Source organism: Rhipicephalus microplus, unplaced genomic scaffold (genome assembly GCF_043290135.1).
Source record: "Rhipicephalus microplus isolate Deutch F79 unplaced genomic scaffold, USDA_Rmic scaffold_16, whole genome shotgun sequence".
NCBI lineage: Eukaryota > Metazoa > Arthropoda > Arachnida > Ixodida > Ixodidae > Rhipicephalus > Rhipicephalus microplus.
The window spans coordinates 7172363-7193329 of NW_027464589.1; the positions used below are offsets into that span (position 1 = coordinate 7172363).

Consider the following 20967-nt stretch of genomic DNA (forward strand, 5'->3'; position numbering starts at 1 on the left):
AGAACGCACAGCACTGTGACAGCAAAAGCTTGAAGAGCTGCCATTCAGAGCCTTTTTTTGACACTCTGAATAACTGCTACAAGCACACTTGCTGGGTACCCACTCGGCCATAAAAATCGTATTTTTGTGTAGTAGGCTGGCATGCACTGCGCTATCCTTCCTCATTCTTTGGAGAAGCATGGTATCCACTACACACTTGCTAGGAATATTGTTAAATATTTTCATGCAGTGGCTGATGACGTTGAGGAAGTATGCCTGAAGTGGGTACTTGCCACAATTGATAGGTGAACACGAACAAGCTTTTGTATTGGGTTGGATCATTGGACGACCCACTCTTTATGCAATACGCATTGTGATGCCTGGTTGTTCCTTTGATGTTCTAAACCGCTTTATTACTCATATTAGTGCGATTCCTTCCCTGACATCAAGCCTGCCTAAGGCCAGTTTTGAAATGAGTTTCAAGCGTCGGCGTGGCTCAGTGGTAGAATACTGGGCTGGCACACAGCGGACCCGGGTTCGAATCCCATTGTGTCCTTGGTGTTTTTCATTTACTGAGCTTTTTTTCTTTTTTTATTTCTTGCGATATTAGTAACGGGCCCCGGAGGTGGCGAACAACTACGGCGGCGCTGCACGTAACCTGTGTTTCGATTTCATAACAGCTTTCACCATTACATGTTTTTGGGTGACCCCATTAAAATTACCGGCATAGACTCCTGGATGCAATTTCACGAATTACCAAAGTGCAGTAGCACATATCAGCACTGCATAAGGGGCTCAGTTGCCTCTAGGCACATATCGTGACAAATCAAGCAAGAGTTCACAAAAACTATTGCAATAAAATGCTCGCACACTCATTTGCAAGCAATTCATCCACTGTCACAGGTCAGAGCTCACCTGGTCAGAAATGAAGTCGCCAAACTTGTCCAGTGCAAGCACACACAGCAGCCGCAGAGACAAGTCTTCCAGAAACAGCTGGTTGGCTGCTTCCATCTGCAGAAATGGGTGGCCCAATAAGTCCCATGTCACAATCCACCAAGAGGTATGTATGTGTTGGCAGGAAAATTACAGTAGATGTCACGCATTTAGAAAGTCAATGTCATGCGAAGCAGTAAACCACCTACACCATGCTTTTTTTTTCTCTCTCTCTCTACAGTAAGTAGATTGAGATCCTTGTTTATTTAGGTTAGTTGGGTGCATACCTAGGGCTTACCAAACATATCAATAACGCCGACGCCTAAAGGGCAGTTTAACATCTGAAGTAACGTCTGCCCTCATGTTAGAGCATAGAAGCCTATTTTACAGAAATGTAATGATTGGCAGGGTGTGATTATATGCACCTTGAACAAATAAACAGCGCAAAAATATGAGGACGTGCAAAGGAAACTTTAGCTGTTTCAAGAGCAAGGGTAAGGGCCAGTTGGTTGTACATAGTGTAAACTTTTGTACAGTACAATGAAAAAAAAATCGATGAAGAAAGTAAGAAATGGGAAAACACAAGCGCGAACTCACAACTGTTGTATTTTGCAGTTTCTTATTTTCTTCAATTTTCTTACATTGTAGCATGCGAAAGTTTAATTTTTCCTGTTTATTCATTCAAGAAGGAGGCACATACTTGCCCAATAAAGCTTTCTAATCAGATTATATGAATATTATAAGTAGCGTTTGTTGGTGCATTGCTCCAGAGACAAACAACAACTGACTACTACAGATTACGGAGCCATAGGAATACATAAGTAATGCGCATTACCATACATACATTCTCGCATCTAGGCCAATGAAGTTGCTTTTTTCCCCCCCAAATTCTCGTGCATCAAACCCTAGGGTTGGCTTGGAGTCAAGGATTTTGAAAAGGGGTGCATAACTAGCCCCCACCCAAGAAAGATGGTGTTGTAGTTGTTACTAGCCCAGTCAGCATGTGACTTATACGCAAGGCGGCCATTTTGACCAGTTTGTCAGTGGTCTTTGTGCACCGTGGAGTTTATTGACAGTGCAATGGCACTAAACAGGCGATGCCATTACAGTGTTGCTTTTACAAGAAAAGTTGTTGCAGCCACTAAGTCATCGTCAAAGTTCAAGCCGAGCGAGACTTCAGAGTAGATCAACAAAATGTCCATCATTGGAGGAATCAACTTTGCATGTTACGCAAGGAGAATGGCATTCATCAGACCATAGAGAGGCTGTCACCACGAAAAGAATATGATATTGGCCGACTTCTTTCAGAGACATCGAGCGGCTGTTTTTCCAGTAAGGACACAAGAGCTCCAAGCAAAAGCTTTCGAGGGAGTGAGGCTTATCACTGGCAGATTTCAAAGCCAGCAGAGTTGCATCAATCTACCATTCAAAAATTGCCCGTGGGTATTCTACACGGAGTGGCTGAACGAAGAGACCCACCAGCTGACAGCAACGGGCCACAAAAATCGGGCATTGTTGTCGCAGGTGGCAGGCTGGGTGGCTGCAGCGTGGGACGACATTAGAAGAACTTTGATCGTGCGTTCCTTCAAGAAGTGCAGCATATGGCATGATGGTACTTGAAAACACAAAATAGACAACATACACGAGAAGGACTAGACTAGACAAGCGCTCACTTCCAACTGAAGCTTATTCACAGAAAAATGTCAGGTTTTATCTTTCACCAAACAGCAACAGAAATCGGGGAACGCATACGTAAATCGCATTCTAATAACAGAAGAACCTCAAAGATAAAAACATACCAAAAAACCAAGAACTACCTCTTGTGCTCCCAAAACAACTGTGGTGAAACGTGCGAATGGCTGCGGCTGATGGTTTAAGATAAGCGGAAGCATTTGTGCGAATATGGAAGGCTCCGATTCTTTCTCTTATCTTGTTTTGGTGCCGGTTTGAAAGGATTTCACATATTTCATTGTTGTGGCTGGTGTGAACCTTTAAGGGGGCCTTAAGCCTAATATTCAGGCAGATGCTGCTTTGACACACGAGAAAGGAATGAGGTAAACCCCATTGCACGCGCCGGAAATCGATGTTAGTGTTATACGTCTTACTCAGCAATACATGTATGTTGTTACTTTGGCCTTTGTGAAGAGCAGCTAGACATATACAACAGGGCTTATTCAAGCTACGACGGCGTACTTCTTTCTCATCTCTACCTGTGCAAATAGCGGATTTGCCATTCGTTTGTGCGTTAATAAGCCTCAGACATTTTTAGCTTGCGATGGTGATGATGCCTTCAGGGTAGCCAGCCTCACACAGGTTTTCTACATGGCCTATGCGCTCCCACGCATTGAATGCCAGCATGACTCGGTCACCGCTGAATGGGCACAAGAAAAACCAATCCCACTTTTTTAACCAGCTTGGATTGCGCAGACCGCCAGTCATGCAGGGCTTCTGATGCATGGGACATGACATGTGCAAACAGCCTAGCACGAGCTGCAGGTCGAGGAACTAAATAGTCTGGTCCTTGGAAGTTTAAAAAAATTTCAGACAAAGCCCTCCTTCTTTGAAGACATTCAAGGTATCTTAAAACTTGGATGTGCAAAATCGACAAGGACAGGAAAGAACACGGGACAGGGCCCACAGGATAGGGGTGTATCCTGTCCTCGTCACTTTTGCACTTCCAAGCTTAGAGATTATGAACCAACAAGCCCAGCAACGCATTCTTACAAGCTTTATTCAACACGACTATCCTGTAGCTGAGACTGCAGCCTGCAAAGTAGGGATATATGCCTTTTGCATCTGAAAAGCCATCACACCAGTTAAAGTGAGAGCTGTGTGTGAGGTGAATTTTTTATTAGATGCGTGTGCGAATGTGAGTGTGTTTTTCATGGGTACCAAGCAGCGCAGAGTACCTAAATATGATGGGTTGCCAACTAGCCAAACAACAAGTTCCCATAAGCACATACAGAAATTTGTCGTTTGTGCAGATTCAGTCGTGTACAGTTTGCTCATTTCGAACACGTAAAAAAGTAGGAGGTGTGCGAACGGTGTGTGTGGAAATACTGTGAGGAAGAAGTGCAGTGGCTTCCTATATGTACTACAGTGTAGACAGTGTGGCCAAACTGTTGATCCTGGTGTTATTTCCAATGCTGACTAAAATGTAGATCACCATGCGAGAAAGAATCCTTAAGAAATGCACCATTATGGCAAGAAGCAACTTTATGTTGTATTATGCTGTAGTGTATTTCCATCCTGTTTACGTGCCTCTTTGTGTTTGTTCCGCTGCACTAGCTAACTATTCTATTTTTGTTTTTCGCCCGCCCTATAATAATGCCCACTGGTATTGCAGGTATTTACAAATAAAAATTAATTGTGTCATACTTTGCCTCCTCCATCTGTGTGATGTACAGTCAGGTGTGCCTTTATATATTCCATTCTGCCAGCCTCATTTCAGTGTTGATGGTTAATGCTCATTACTCTTCAGTGTTCTTTGCTGTCTTTGTCTGATTGTAGGCTTCATTGGTCATGTCTAGAGGCCAGATTTTTAGGCACTAAATAGTGAGTTCTAGGCACCAAAGACAGGCAGGTAAAACACAATTTAGGCCTTAAAAATAATAAATATTGGCACAATAAATTGCTAAAAAATTGAAATAGTATAAAAAGAAGATGTCGGTGACTTGTATCTACGACAAGAAGCAAAACGAAAAGATATTGTTTAAGATAACACAAAGGCACCAACGGTTGAACATGGGCATGCATTTTCCATGCAATTAGCGGATTACGTTCTTTTGTTCTATTTTCTAGCATTGCAAGTCAAGTGTCCACAGTGAAATCAACCCTCTTTTAGGTCAATTTCATTTCGTCATGGCTGGAAAGGGCAGTGCAGGAGCAAATACATGCCACTCATACCCCAGAAGAGATAAATGCTAGGTCTAATTGCGTAGGATCAATTTGTTCCCTGTCAGTGAACACCTTAGAGGGCCCCTCGCTAAGTATGGCCATTTCGAACTAACAAGCGTGATGCATGCACTGGGCATGCATGACCATGCCTGTTAAAATTTGCAACGCTACATGTCGCGAAAAAACGCTAAATTTCTACTGACTGCCACTCGCTCTTCTCGCGGGCGTGCGCCCCAAGATGTAAGGAGTGATGTACAGAAACGAATGGTCCTGCTTTTACGTCACTCCTTCACGTTGACATTGGTGATCTGACGTCGCCCACTGTAGACTCTTCATCAGAACTTGGATAAATGCTAGCTATATCTCGAAACAAATGACTGGAAATACTCCATCTCCTGATTATATTGTTACCAGGCAGTGGTCATGGCTCCGCCGTCGTAGACGAATCGATGAAGAAGAAGCGGACTCAAAGCGCGAGATGCTAGCAGCCCTGGGGTGTCACACATTCCTGTAAATATTGCAAATACACTCGTTTCTTTTTTCCGTGTGTTTGTAATCCCCGTAACAAGTTGGTGGACGTGCTGGGTGACGAATCGCCATACAACGGAGCTCCGCAGTGGTCGTCAAATCGAAGTTTCCGTGATGAAACACAAAACTGATCCCACGGCCACCTCTCCAATGGCCTCGGCAACGCCTGCACCATCCATGGCAACGCCTCTACCGGCCCCACCCCCACCCATGTACGTGCTGATGCATCGGAAGCATCCAGGAACGTTCTGTGGTACGGACGAAGTTGACGTTGACGACTGGATAGCTGACTATGAACGTACTAGTGCGCTCAACCAGTATGACCCAACTCTCATGCTGGCCAACGTGCTGTTTGAAAGACACAGCCAAAGTCTGGTACGAGAACCATGAGGAGTAGATCGGCAGTTGGGACACATTCAAGGAGAAGCTTCGCGACCTATTTGGGAAGCCCATCGGTCAAAAAGCGGCTGCAAAAAATGAGTTGTCTATACATGCTCAGACGTCTACAGAGCCATATATCTCGTATATATAGGACGTGGTGGCTCTAAGTCGTAAAGTCGACAACGACATGTCCGAGTCTGATAAGGCTGGCCATGTCCTCAAAGGAATAGCAGACGATGCGTTCAACCTGCTAATGTGCCAGAACTGCGCGACCGTCGAGGAAATTATTCAGGAATGCCGGCGTTTTGAACTGGCCAAAAGCAGGCGTATTTCAAGATCATTCACTCGACTGCCGAACACCGCTGCGACGTCCTCCTGCGAAGATTGACTGACCTCTCACCGGCAGTCTTCCCCTGCGTCTGAAAATACGCGAATCGTCCGGCGGGAAATCAAAGCAATTACACTTGTTCTTCCCACCAACGGCCACGTCGATTCGCAAGCATCTCAGGTTTGCTTGGTACAGTCGATTGTGCGGGAACAACTCAGCAATTAGGGCTTCGATGTCAGCGCCGTTGCTCAGTCTCGACCAATTGGCTTCCGTTCAAGGTCACCGCCCCAGGAACGGTCTTATTCACGCTCTCGCAATCCGGCCGAATGAAGATCTGCGGATGATTGGCCAATATGCTTTAACTGCCACCGCATAAGGCACGTCGCACGGTATTGCCACAACCATTGGTCTTCGTCCCAAACACAGTATAACACTGCTCGCCGCACCGACAGCTACCGCCTCTTCCAGCCTCCTGCGCCGATCCCCGACAACTACCGCCGCCTTACACCTTTCGATTCCAATGCCTTCGATGCCCCTGATACGCAGCACAGCCGCTCACCGTCGCCTCGACATCATCAGTCTCATTCGCCACCTGGACGTCGCCCGTTGTCTTCCTTCTCTACGATGACCCCCGACCTTCCCGCTCAATTCTCATCAGGAAAACTAAGCGGTGCAGCTTTTAGAGGTGAAGTTGCATCCTCGATACCGACCTCAAAAACTCTCCTTGTACTGCCGACACGACGAAATTCGATTGACGTCGACGTTAACGGCCTGACTGTTTCTGCACTTATCGACATCGGGGCGCATATTTCTGTGATGAGTGCCCAACTTCTTCACCGCCTGAAGAAAGTTCTCACACTGGCTGCCCCTGGCATTATTCGTGTCGCCGACGGAAGAAGTCTTGCCATCACAGGAATGTGTACAGCATGCATCACAATCGCCTATCACCCCACATCTGTTCTCTTTGCAGTTATTGAGCAGTGCCCCAATGACCTGATTCTTGGTTGGGTTTCTTGTCTACTCATGCCGCCCTCATCGACTGTGCGACCGGCGTTCTCCAACTTGAACTGCCTCAACTTGGGGCTGTGGCGTCCTCACCGTCACACCGCTTGTGCGCTGTTGATTATGTTCGGCTGTCACCGCAAGCCACCACGTTTGTGGCCTTAACGATATCACCAGCTCTTCCTGACGGTGACTACATAGTGTCTCCATTAGTGGATGTGCTCTTGGCCCGAAGTGTTGCTGTGTCGCACACCATCGCGACTATCGTGGACAACTACGTTCAGCTTCCGCTTCTGAACTTTAGTATTTCAGCCCAAGTTCTCCCGCAAGGCAAAATGGCACGATAGGTACTCAAGGAAGAAAATAAGCATTTGCCTATAATCCGGTGTCTAGTCATGTCTTACTAACATGCCCAAACTGCCCCAATTGTGAATTGTGCATTGATTACAGGAACGCGCAAACACTCAAGCTTTCAAATATTTTTCTAGCAGTGTTTATTCAATTCATACCGTAATTTTATTATTATAACTAGGTATTTACGCTTGTTGGGGTGCTAACACCCATTGTAAAGTTGTTTGCGCTTTGAGGCGCACGTGTCTCAGGCTCAAGCCGCATTCAGGGGTCGAAACTATTGAGCGGTAGATGGCGTCGTGCTCTCAATGTTTATCACCACCATCATCACCAAGGTGCACGCGGCCGCGCTAGCAGTGATGCCTGGCAAGCTTGGGTGGGGGCGCATGAGAGATGAGCGAGCCTCTTTAGCATGTGGTGGTTGGAGCGAGTGGTTGTCTCTTGCGGCGTGTCTGCAGTAGATGGCACCGCGGGTCGTCTGCCGTGGGCCCTCGTGGCAAGTCGAGCGTTAGCGACGCCGCCTCGTGTGTGTTCTTGTGTTTGTTATGCTGTTTAGTGCTGCATATGATTGTGTAACGTTGTTTCAGCGTGTTGATCACGAATGATGTAATACTTCGGCTGACAATATTGTCAATCTAAAAGTAGTTAAATAAATGTGTGTTGTTTGGTTCGTTCCGACCTCGTCTGCTGTGTCCGTCCACTCCAACAGCGTGGCGCTCTCTACTTTGAGACCCCACACTTGCGCTGGTCGCAACCAGAAGCCGTGTCGGCATGAGTGACGGTTTCTTACGCCAATGGCAACGTTGCCGTCACGGGACCACTACTGAGGTGAAGTCGTCGAGCCGGACAGTACAGCAGTGTTGGCTGGCGGCGGTACCGTGGTGCGCGGACATTATTCAAGAACATGTGTGGTAATCTTTTATTAGAGCTTGTGTAGCCGACTTCTTTCATGTTTTTTTAGAGATATGGTTTGAACGTGTGCTATTTGGTTTGGTCCGACCGCGTCTACTGTGTCCATTCACTTCAAGAGTGTAGTGCTCTCTACTTCGAGACCCCAATACACTTTCGAAGACAAATACAGTCAATGTGAAATAGACCCTTTAAAAATTCAATCTGGCAACATGGCTCTTCCGCCATTTTTTGTTCACTCGTGGGAGCTGGCGAGCTGTGTGTTCCAGCGACGCCAATGAGTCTTCCCTGCAGCGCACATGAACACCACTTGCGTTTTTGCAGGACGTGTACCGCGTTTAGACGGTACACAATGAGCGTTTCTTTGGTGAACAAGACATTGTGGAAAAAATTTGTTTTCGATTCCGTCCGATAGGCCGCGCTGAGTTTTGAAAAGGGTCTATTGGCAGTGACCCCTACAAACTTTTCACATGTTTAACACCATCACACTCTCGAACTGCGCCAAAGCTGCCTTTTAGACTCTGCTACATTCGAGAATGTATTGATTAAAAAGTGCTGGCTCCAACATGAAGATGCACTACGTTATTACAGCGGCCCCTTCAAATTTTTATTTGCTTCGTAACCGCATCCCACAAAAGGATTGGGCCAAAGCTGCCTTTAAGGCTCCGCTGTGGCCGTAAACGAATAGACTCACGAAAGCGATGGTTCAAACCTACACGGCAGAAGCAAGGGCTTTAATTAATGTTGTTTTCAACCAGAAAGTCCGAACAAAATCGGACAAAAATTTTCAGCATCCAAAATTCCAGATGTCTTTATACATTGACATTTACAGGGCAGATTAGCAACTCCAAATTTGTAAAAAGCACACACTTGCCCGCCAAATCAGCTACGCCCTCCATAGAAGTTGAATAGGTGGAGAAAGTCAAGTCTTTTGTTTTTGCATGAAAAGTGTTGTCAACACCAGATTGGTTGCACCAAATCATCTAAATACAAATTGGTTTCTGCAATGCCTCATCCTTGATTAAAAACCACCACTTCAGCATTTCACCAACCTAGCCAAAAGGAACACTTCCATGTTCCCATCTCAAAAGATTGTGCTTAGACATCCTCTGCAACTTTTTTTACTGTAATTTCACTTCGAGGCATCCGAGGGTGGAACAGGGCACATAGATTTGGGAGCATACATCCCTGCCGCTGAATACATGAACAAAAAAAAACCTCTAAGAAAATGGAGCAGTGCCTGGGGACGGGAGCTTCGGGCTTTTCGGCCACATGGTACGATGGTCAGTACTGCTAGCTAATACATCGGCGGCGGCCGAGACGCCCATCAATATAAAACAAAAATCACTTTTCCTAACTCGTGCATGGCAAGATAAAAAAAATGAGAGAAGCAGAACGCAGCACCACAACGCCACGATCCACCTAGTTGTGCCCCGTGCAACAGGCGGCTGCACAGAGCCTTAGGCCTAATGAGTCGCTCAACAACAACCGGCATCCACCCAGCATCCAGCCTAGGCGCAGAAGAGGCAGCCGCGAGGAGACATCCACTCTGTGAGGGGGCCCTATCGCTCGCTGCACACAGCAGCTTACCGAGCGATCGACGTCCACCGCCCCGGGCCGTGTCACAACGCCCCAGCGTCCGGCCGCAATAGAAGCCAGCAACGACGCCCGGCTCCCTGAGCCCAAAAAAATAGAAGAAGCTATTTACGGAAAATCGGACCACCCACGAGGCTTCCGCACTCATTCGCTTCGGGCGTGGCCTACAAACCACGTGCTCTAGGCCTTGCTCACCTCAGGATGCAGACGACATGGCTCTTGTCCCAATTCAACAACGGTATTGAAAAATAACACAAATGAGAAAAAAAAGCCACTTGCGAGCAGAAAAAAATAAAAACTCAACCTGCCGACAAGTTCAAACATGTCACAAAACCAATCTCCTCACTTCTCAACAAAGCACACCGCCCTTGCTAGCAATGAGGCCTACTCCACCCCGGCTCTAACAAAAGCTTGTACCGAACCGCAAAAACTGTCGTCCGGTACTCCAAGAGCCCCACGTTGGGCGCCATTGTGGGGTCTCAAATTGGCAAGCGCCCGCCACGCCACGCTCTTGGAGTGAACGGACACAGCAGACGCGGTCAGTACGAACTAAACAACATACAGATACATTTGTTTAACTAATTTATAACGACAATATTGTCCGCTGATTGATACATCAATAGTAAATAACACGCTATGACATCCATACACAATATTACCATACACTCCAAAACATGACAAACACAAAACAACACACCCAAGGCGGCGTCGCCAACGCTTGACTTACCACGTGGGCCCCCCGCGCGCAGGCCCGCGGTGCCACGCGCCGAGGACCCACGCTAGAGACAATCGTTCGCGGCAGCGGCCACGCGCAGAAGAGGCTCGCTCAACTCTCGCCCGCCAGCAAGGCTTGCTTTCCATCAGGGGTCACTACTGGCGCTACCACTGTGACAACCATGATGATAATGACAGTGGTAATCAACGCCACCTACCACCCGGTAGTTGTAACCCGAAATGCGGCTTCTGGGTGAGGCACGTGCGCCACACAGCGCAAACAACAATACAGGAAGTGTCAACACCCCCACAGTACGGCAGGCAGCTAACTCTGTTAGATCCAATACCGCGCAACAAGAATGTATTATGTTATACGAAGTACAGCTGGCAGCTAACTCTGTTAGATCCAATATTGCGCAACTCTAAACATCACTGAGAGGTGCTCTTCTAGCGGTCTCTTTGCGCTAAGAGCGCAACACGTTAAGGGTTTATGGACCATTCGTGCTGATGCTTGCAGAGATAACGCGCGTGCCATCAATGTCAACTTTAATTGTAGAGTTCACAGCTGCTGCTCGAGTGATCACAGCCTTGACAAAACCGTTGATATGACTGTTTCTATAAAGCTGAAAGCATGATATTTAAGCCACGTTTTCAGGTATGGTGGCACCTGCAAACTAAAGTTAGGTGCTGCGGCACAGTATGGCTCTGATAAGCTAGTTTGGCACAGCAGGGTTGGTTCGGCACAGGATAGCGAAGGCAAGACAGTTTGGCGCAAAGGGTGCAGCTGTTTCACCCCTGTTCATGTACTCGAAAAATATTAAATAAATATTTGCTAACTATTCCAAAAATTCAAATCCCACTAAAACTTGCTCCGCACCAAAAATCTTGCTATTCACTCACCTCTAAATTGTATAAGCTTCATAATTCAGGCAGTAGTGCACAAATCACCGAGACAGCGAAAGCAAAAAAGGACACAGCGCTGACTAACAACTCAACGTTTACTGCACATGATTGTCAGGGGACATCACAGGATTGTCGGCACAGGATTGTCGGCAGTCGGCGGCTTCAAGACGAAGCTCTTCATTTGGCCAAACTTGTGGCCGGGCACTGGATCGTCAGGCTGCAAGCAAGCAGTGCACGCTGTACACTGATAACAGTGAACACAGCATTGGCCATCGATAGAACAGATCAGCGGTAAGGCGCATCAGTATGTATACTGGCGACGTTGATGGCTTATGAGAACTCTCGAAAGAGCTTGACTATTTGCATCCCGTGCATAATCTTAACACGGTGATCTCAGATTATTGTGAAGCTTCACAAACATTGCAGAGCGGTTAGTGCTGAGCGTTGATATTCGTTATAGGGAACCGAAGCTCAAGTTTGCGAAGCGACGACAATGCCGCGCCTGGCTCTGGCGGCAAGCTCAGGAAAACTTAAGGATAGGCGCGGGAGAGGGCACAGGTGAGTCAGTGTGTTTCGCCGAAATGGGAACGCATGCAACACACGCAAAATGCGTTCTGCAGTTGGTGTGCAGAACTTCAGCGCCGTGCCCTCAGCTTGGCACGTTACAACGAGACGCTCGCTGTGCGAAGTTGCCTTTCGACGATGGAAGAACCGGCCCCATGGAAGCGTCGGCGAGGTCCGCGGCTGCCACAACAATGCAGACAACACCGAGGGACGCTTTCCACATGTAAAGTTGTATCAGTTTCCCAGCAAGTCAAAGCCCGCAAACACAGCCGCGTTCGTGAAAGATAGAGCAAGCATGACAAAATAGTTGGAAAAAAAAAAAACAGACGAACACTTCAACTTGACTCGCTGCAGTTAGAGCTCAGCTTGCTGCTTCACAGCGAAGTCAGCGGGTCATGCTACCGCGGCACGAAGGACATAACTCTAAAACTTCTTGGATATTTTAATGCCATGACCGTATAACTTTAGTTTTTATTTATTTATTTATTTAGCACGCCGCAAATGTTTGCAACTGACAGTACACGGCTGCTATTGCTCGATAATACATCAACACAATATTTATATGGTTTTCATAAACATTGACGCAGCACATCGATAGAGTACGCGGTTTCATGTCGGCAGAATGAGACTTACTTTGAGGCATGCGTCGTACACAGTATTGTCACGGACCTGAGAAATACATTTGACTTGGCGTCTTCGTCTTCCGTCATCTACTCCAGATTATAAGCTCTACCAACAAGCTTTACTCCTTTTGTTAGATTCGCTCCTCGGAAGGGCTTGCCCAGCTCGGAGATCTTTATGAAACCGCACTGCAGGCGGTACATTGTGAGGTGGCTCAAACTCGATGATGATGATGTATGGTGTTTATTGGCACAAGGGCCATGTGATGGCCAAAGAGCGCCATGAACAATGATCAGCGAAAAGCAATGGTGCGTTATTGAAGTAATGTCAACAGAATATGAACAATGATAGTGTTGCGCGGCTGTAAAAGGGCCTAAAATTCAATGCCCTGGACAGGTTCAAACTAAAAAAAAAAAAATGATAAAATCATGGCGGTGACGTGAAATGCATGAAGGTGGAATAAATGACAATGTTCGTGGAGAGGGCCGTCGCAGCCGCGATCTCTGTACAGAGGTCGAGCTACGGATCGCCTCGAAACATGGCGTGAAAACTATGGACATTTTTTTAAAAACCTGAGAAGTGATTGAAATTTGAAAAGCGGATCCCTACCGATGAGCATTACAGGGTGTAGTTGGAGCTGCTGTCAGTAGGGCAGTAAAAAGTGCTTTTTTCTTAGAGCATCCAACTCATTGCAGTGAACGAGGATGTGGAGAAGTGGTTCTTCACATCTTTCACACAATGGTGGATCGCTGGCAGATAAAAGATAAGAATGGGCAGAGTATGTGTGTCCTGTTCTTAGCCTTGTGTTACTTCTGTGTGTTGCGATTTTGATAGTAACGGTCAATCACCTATCTTATTCAAACCTAATTGTACCTGGCATTAACACATGGAGAGGTTGCACGATTTGAAAACGACCTATACATTGCAACTAATGTGCAGTAAAACTCATTTCGTGGGTTAGCGAGGCGCAAGGAGTTCATTTTAACTATAAATAGTGTACAACTCAACACACCTCCTTGTGGCACTCCTGTTTTTTGGACAAATGTACCGGACAAAGCAGCGCCCACTCGAACACAAAATGTCCGATTGGACAGGTAGCTTTTGATTATTGAGAACATTCTACCCCGCACTCTTAAGTGTGACAGGTCTCGGAGTATGCCAAAGCGCCATGTAGTGTCATATGCCTTCTCCATATCGAGGAACACATAAAGAAATAATTGTTTTGCAACCCACACTAGCATGGGTCAAGTAGGCCATTAGTTTCAAGGAAGCGCATCCAGTTGTCTTGCAAAGGCAACTAGTTACAATACCTCGCAAAGGCAACTAGGTAACGCTATTGGTCTGTAGCTGGAAACTGAAGACGGGTCTTTGCCCTGTTTGAGAAGCTGAATAATGAAGGCTTCTTTCCAGGTAGAAGGGATCTCACCGGAAAGCCAAATGGTGCTGTACAAGGAAAGGAGTGCTTTTTGGGTTTCAGGGGGCAGACGTTTCAGCATTTCGTGTACTATGCGGTCAGAGCCTGGAGCGGTTTTGTTGCAACAGCTTAGCAATGGTTGTAGCTCAGCTAAGACAAATGGTTCATTGTATGCCTCAGTGTTTGTGGATTTGCGTTCTATTTTTTGTTTTTCCATTCTTCCTTTGTACCTTTGAAACGCTGCACTGTAATGGAATGAGCTAGAGACCTGCTCGAAATGTGCCCTGGGAGTGTTTCCCTGGTCTTCCAAACTCTTCCCTTGTGTGTTCACTAGGGCAAGTGAGTGTGCTTGTCATCCTGCCCCCTTACTGACCATCTTTCAGACTCTCGCCTCATCTGTGTATGGGTTGATTCCCGATAAAAATTTGTGCCAACTTTCCCTTCTTGCCTGTCGACGCGTTCTCCTGCCTTGCGATTTAATGTTGTAGAAGAGGCCCTGAAACACTCTTTGAGTAACCATAAAATTAATTCACTGGAAAAGCGTATTACCTCATAAATACGACGCAAAAATTTTAAGAATCCGTCCAGTACGAGCAGAGTTACAAAGATTTGTCACACGCTGATATCGCATTCTCTCTTCTCTCGTCCCAACGAAAGTGCTGGAAGCTAAGCAGGGATGGATGAGAGAGGCAAACAAACAAATAACGTCACACCCACCTCGTGACTTTGAGCATTTTTTTTCTTTTTTTTTTCTTCGAACACGCCGCTTTTTCAGTGCGATCGAGCGCACACGCGTGGACAAGTGACGGCCTCTCGCGGCGACCTCTGTAACAACCGAGCGCGCCATGTTCAAATCAGCCAATGGCTAATAGATAGGCAATCTATGTGTAATTTTCGAGCGTCTTCCGTCATCTGTCGAGGTAAGAGAAGGCTATTTTTAGCTGACCTTGATAATTTATTGTGAAGTCAAGGCCACGTGCTGCACTATAATATTTGGCTCGCAAGTTGTCGGAAGCCTCTACTACCGATCGGTAGCATTTTCTGACCATGCTAAAAAAGTGTTGCAGTGCCCCTTTAAAGTTTATAAGATTCTGCGACATCGGTGAGTCTCTGAGTACTTCCATGCTTTATTTTGTTATTTGCGCGCATTACAGCACTCATTATTATTCCACCATGGGACTCATCGTTTGGCTGACGAACCGCATGTTTGTGGTATACATTTCGTTGCACCATCAATCAAGAAAGCTGTCGAGTAGCTCACAGCAATTTCTATGCTTAACATCCCATGTCAGTCCAAGTTAGGGGAGTCATTTTTTGAAACTGTTCCCAATCGGCTTTAATGGTGAGCTATTTGGAAACCTGTGGAAAACATGCATTTGATATTGATGTGCTGCGGACTATAGGAAAATGGTCACTACCGTATAGATTATTGATGATTTTTTATTTAAGTAGAGGTAGGAGTGATAGAAATGTTATGCTGAGATCTATTGACGACTAGGTATTGTTAAATATATTGCGATATGTGGGCTTTTTGCGATTCAGGAGGTTCACGCCGGAAAAAAAAAAAGGAACTGTTCAATCAGGCGACCTTGCGCATTGCAGCGAGTGTCGCCCCATAAGCTATTATGCGCATTATAGTATCCTAGGACAACATCGGGTTCTGGAAGTTGATCTATGAATGACTGAAATTCATGTTTTGTTTTTTTTTTTTCAGAACTTGGGTTTGGAGGTATATAAAGAGGGCAAATTGTGACCAGTTTGTTGAAGAGAACAGCTCGGACGGCCACTGCCTCAAGGGGTGTTTGAAGCGGTAAATGTGCACAACCTGTTCTTTGATCAACTACGATGGCAATACTGCCAGACAGCATCATCCCGATCCTTTCAAAAAATAGTGTAACTGCATAAGAAATTTGTGTGCTTGAATTTTAAGTGTGTTTCTTGCACACACAGCACTTTTGGTGTATGTTTGTGTAGAAGTTCTTGGATATCATCGAGGCTTTTCAGCAGTCCTCTGACGTTCCACTGTAGTATTTGCGTCATTTTACTGTTGTGTGGTGCTGTGTAAAGTGATTGCTTTATGTTACAGGGCCTTTTGGGGGCCCTATAATTCAGGGTTTTTCTTTTTTGGCGTGCTCAATTGTACCTATCTTTTGGCGCCTGAGGCGCCGGAGTAGGTGGACTTGTATCCATCAACTCTTGTGAGGAGGCGGATGCTGCCTGTCCAGCAGGCACCTTCACAGTAGTTTTGGACCTAACTGCGCTTTTAGTGGCCCAGGGTGCGGCAGACATGGGAACAGGAATCTGATGGCCCTGTTTGTCAAGTGGCGGAGCAGTACAGACTGTTCCAGCCGGGGATGCTCATAGCGCGACCGCAGTCACGCTCTGTGTGACACTTGCGGGCACGGAAAAGTGTGGCGCAGCGCCTCAGCGCGTCACATCAGCAACGGAGGGAATGAACTGATGGAGTGCAAGCCATTTGCATGCCTCTTGAAAGGATAGATTGAATTTCACTTTAAGCTCGAGGATTTGTTTTTCTTTTTTCCAGGATGGGCACTATCGTGAGTAGGTGGGATGATCTCTTTCACAGTTTGCACAGCGGGCTGCTGCAGTACGTTTGTCTGATAAGTGTTCGTTGGAGCTATAATTTGCGCAAGTTGCAAACCCTTTGCAGCTTTGCGATCCATGCCCAAAGCACTGGCATTTGAAATTGAAACATAGACGGGGATTTGGCTCGTAGGGCCTGACACGAAGCTTACAGTAGCCGGCTTCAATGGTATCGGGCAAGTCACTAGTACCAGAGGTGATAATCAAGTGTTTGGTGGGTATTCCCTTTTTGTCTCGTCACATAATCATTCTCTGGACCTTGACTACATTATGGTCTTGCCAGCCTTCTAATAATTCACTTTCAGATAGTTGGAGGAGGTCATCATCAGACACCACACCGCCCACTGTATTCATAGACCTGTGCGGGCCTACTGAAACTGGGACGTCTCCGAATGCTACAAGTTTAGATAGGTTATCATATTGGAGCTTGTTGCATACCTCCAGGAGGAGGTTGCCGCTTCACAACTTGGTTACATTGTAGCCTGGGCCAATGGCTTCTGTGAGCGTTTTCGAAACAAGGAAAACCGAGATTGATCGGACTATTTTGTTTTCTTTTTAGCAGCACACAACATGGTGTTTTGGGAACGACTGCCTTGGTTCTAGGTGTGTGAAGCAGCGAATGCGGGGAAAAAGTGTTCCATGCAGGATATGTAATATTGGGCAGCGATGATGGCCACCCACCACCAAGCCTAACTAGGGGACGCTACAAGGTTGATTCACAAACACTTGGAGACGCCAGCCATGCATCGCTGCTATAACATAATGTATTTACCCAAGGTTGGATACCCAAACAAGGTTAACCCACGCCGCCAGGCAATCAGAAAGTAAATGGAAGAAAGAAGACGACAGGACAGATAAAAAATGTGAGAGAAAGACGAAGATCAGGGAAGAGAGATATAGGATAATGCGACTGCCAATTGCCCTTGGGTGGGTCAGCCCAGGGGTGCCGTCTACGTGAAGCCGGGGCCAAGGGGGTGTGTTGCCTCTGCCAGGGGGCCTTAAAGGTTCGATCACCCGATGTCGGCTCAACCCCCAGGATTTCCTTCTCCCTGGACACGGCTCAGCCACGAACGGCTAGGCGTGGGAGAGAATCGAAAGCCGCCCCCCCCCCCCCCCCCCCCCCGTTAGCTCTTGTCCATGCTGAGCTACACACCAAACGCCTGCTTTCGCTGACGCCCCTGCGGAGATGTGACTCAAACTCACCGCGCGCTCTCTGCACAAGAACGTAAGCAAGCGGCAGCGCGTTGGCGGGAAGAAAAAACGCAGGGTATATATCCCCGATTTCTACCTTTCTATCAAAGATGACGCTGCCTGTCCAGAGTCGCAGCGCCACCATGCGTTGCTTTGGCTTCCTATTGCGCCGGAAACTGGAATACATAAAATACTAAGCAAGAAACAGGCCTCCCTCTAAAAAGGCATTGTCCTGATGCATAAAACAAAACATGAAAGAGTAAAGAATGATATGCACACAATATGAATTAGCGATGTTTTACCGCAATAGCATAAGTAGCCGCGCTTGAAGAAAAAAGCCATCTATGAGAGAAAAATTGAAATTTGCTTCTTTTCTTAATTTATCTTTGAAAAAGCTTTGTTAAATCAGTCTTTGTTCTAAATTCATGTTGCCAATTGCGTTGAATGTTCCTCATGAGTACCTGCCGAAGAATGTGAATTTTTAGTCTGGATTGAAAACTACAGTAAAAGCTCGTGAATTCAAACTCGAACGGGACTATAAAACTGTTTGAATTAAGTGGAGTTCGAATTTGCAGCCAGGCTACAAAATGAATGAACAGCGTGCCACACTGCGTAAGCAGAATCAAGAAACTCTTGACTCATTAGAACTCTAAACTTGACTCATTGAAACTTTCGACTTGACTTGATAGAACTCTTGAACCCAAGAACTCTTGGCTCGTTACCAGGAATTAGGTGCTGCAAACACATTTGCATCAGGTGATTTTGTAACAAGCTCATGGTGCTTGTTACAAATTTCTGTTTGCTGTTACAACAGCAAACAGAAATAATAGATCAGTCAGTGATGATTGGCCATACAGAAACAAGAATTTACATGCATTCCTGTGAGCTTTATGTAGAAATATATGAAACTATTTGTACTCCAAAGAATACATGCAAACTTGGATGGTGTATGTTGTGTCATGTGACTTTCGGTGTCATATGAAAAAAACTAACGTGTTAACATTATCTGTCCAAACCACTGGATGGGGCTAGGTTTCCAATGATGTATTTTCTGTAGCCAACCCAGCTGCTCCACGTAGGTCATGTGACCCCTGTCACGACAATCAATTACTCCTTTTCCCCCTCTTTAAAAACTGATGAATGAACTTTGAAAAAAAGACTCGCCAGTCTGGCCCGAAGCCTGTTTGTGTGTCACTCTACGCATACTTTCGTCGCTAGGCCTCTCCATCGGTGGGTCACGCCTACATCGCGCCCCCTGCCAATACATAATACAAAAGTGTATTGCTTCGTAAATAAAAAGTTCGCCACATTGACGCTAACAGACAATAGAATGCACATTGTACCGTGAGCTTCACGCAGCCCTAGACTTGAAATTCAAGGATTTTCAAGCACACTATACAATTCCAGGACCTTAGAGGCTTCTCAAACTCAACGGCTTCCCAGGTTTTGAAAGACTTGTATGAGCCCTGATTTGTGCAAACACATTGGATTGAAAACATTTACATTATAGATCCAATTTTTTTTTTTATCGCCGCCAGAAAATCAAGTAAGCAGCACCTGTCCCGCAGGTGTGCTGGAGGAGCGTCCACCTCCTCGGCCATGCAGCCGGATGACCTCACGAAGGGCTGTGGCTGCACCGTGCCTCACTTCCCAGGCAGCACTGAACAGGTCCTGGCAGAGAGCCTCCACAAAAGCCTCCAGGGGCCATTCATCCGAACACTGCTGCAGCAAGAAAAAGATAATTTGAAATCGCTCGTAGAGAAGAACAGGTAGCTTGCTTAGTCGGCACAACTTTCTCATATGAAACTGTGAATGCAAATAAACAACACAGGACAAAGGACATACACGCCACAAGCATTCATTCATAATGAATCTATTAAACAAAAAAAACAAAATACATATATGCAGTCGAACCATGCTACAACGAATGCAGTTTCAACAAAATTCCTGCTACAACGAAAAATTCACGGTTCCCCGTCAGCAGTCCGTAGGAGTCAATGCACAAATATTATCGTCCCAACGAAGACCTTTTCTTCTGCCATCCCGCTTCAACGATATTTCACGATATGATTTCGGGCTCAGATATTTATTGCATACAGCAAACCTAATCTTTAACATTTTGATGCATTTTCAGAACATGAAAATATGTTGAGCGATTAACTATAGACCCCGTAGCAGTGACTCGTGACCTAAAACGCAACTGAGGGATGAATAACTATCACTTTTATGGATTTATATCACTGGTATCTAGCACTATTCAAAACGGCCGGCAATCCCGCCATTTCTAGTGCTGGAAGTATCAGCAGTGGCAGTGGGTATCAGCATGAAAAAGAATGACGTCAGGCTCAGCTGCTTTGCAAACATTTCATCTACTAGACGGACACATTCAGTCATGCCTTGTCACCTGGGTTGGTGTCGTCGCCCTACAAAGTGTGCACTTCTATACGATAGTCTGGAGCTTGGAATCCCCGGGAATCGGGACGTCGCGAATTATTTTTGCTTCGATCGACCTTTTGCAGAACATTGATTCCGAAATGGATGCCGTTCCAAGCCGCATTGCAGAGGTGCCCGAGGATGCACGCTTCAGCCATGTTCGCTCGTGTATCTCAGTTAGCTACATAGGTGTGTTTTGACGTGCAAATCATTCAGGTATACGCAGAGCGGTCAGTGCAATATAGTTATTGCGAATGAGCATCAGCGGAGAAATAGAATACGTTTCCTGCTTGCCAGGTTCCTTTTTGCGCCTCCAGATGGCCCCACTTATTCTGCCTCACGCGGTTAACGCGGTTACCACTTTAACATGGACGCAAAGTCTACAGATAAACTAAAATTCAACGACACCTACGTGTTACTTGTTAGCGATGATATTTGACTATACGCGTTTCCATTTTTCATAGCTTGTGGTCGTGTTGATGTGTAACACATACAGGATATGAAGACACCCTCACTGCACTTTTTCCGTGCTTCAAACTAAACGACTGCAACTCACCAGCAACTCGCAACGATTCCCCGACTTGCTGAGCGACAAGCACACGTTTAACCATGCTCTTTT

The 20967-nt window shown here is 46.2% G+C and overlaps 2 protein-coding genes across 10 annotated transcripts in view; both read right to left on the reverse strand.

Annotated features, from left to right (window-relative positions):
- The window catches only part of Hel89B (histone acetyltransferase 1), a 913881-nt gene that overhangs the window by 745153 nt on the left and 147761 nt on the right, over positions 1-20967 (reverse strand). For 7 of the 9 annotated variants that reach the window (XR_012888773.1, XR_012888774.1, XM_037419311.2 and 4 more), the window contains 2 exons: positions 19473-19637; positions 895-990 (listed from right to left, as the gene is read on the reverse strand). Coding sequence is in view for 7 of the 9 variants with exons in the window: in XM_037419311.2 (XP_037275208.2) it covers positions 895-990; positions 19473-19637 (261 nt within the window). In the remaining 2 variants the exon portion in view is untranslated. The remainder of the gene's footprint in view (positions 1-894; positions 991-19472; positions 19638-20967) is intronic. The other 2 variants (XM_075883340.1, XM_075883344.1) reach the window with 1 other exon arrangement.
- Positions 1-20967, reverse strand: part of LOC142784951 (uncharacterized) — a 166749-nt gene that overhangs the window by 9404 nt on the left and 136378 nt on the right. The gene's annotated exons all lie outside the window — the stretch shown is intronic.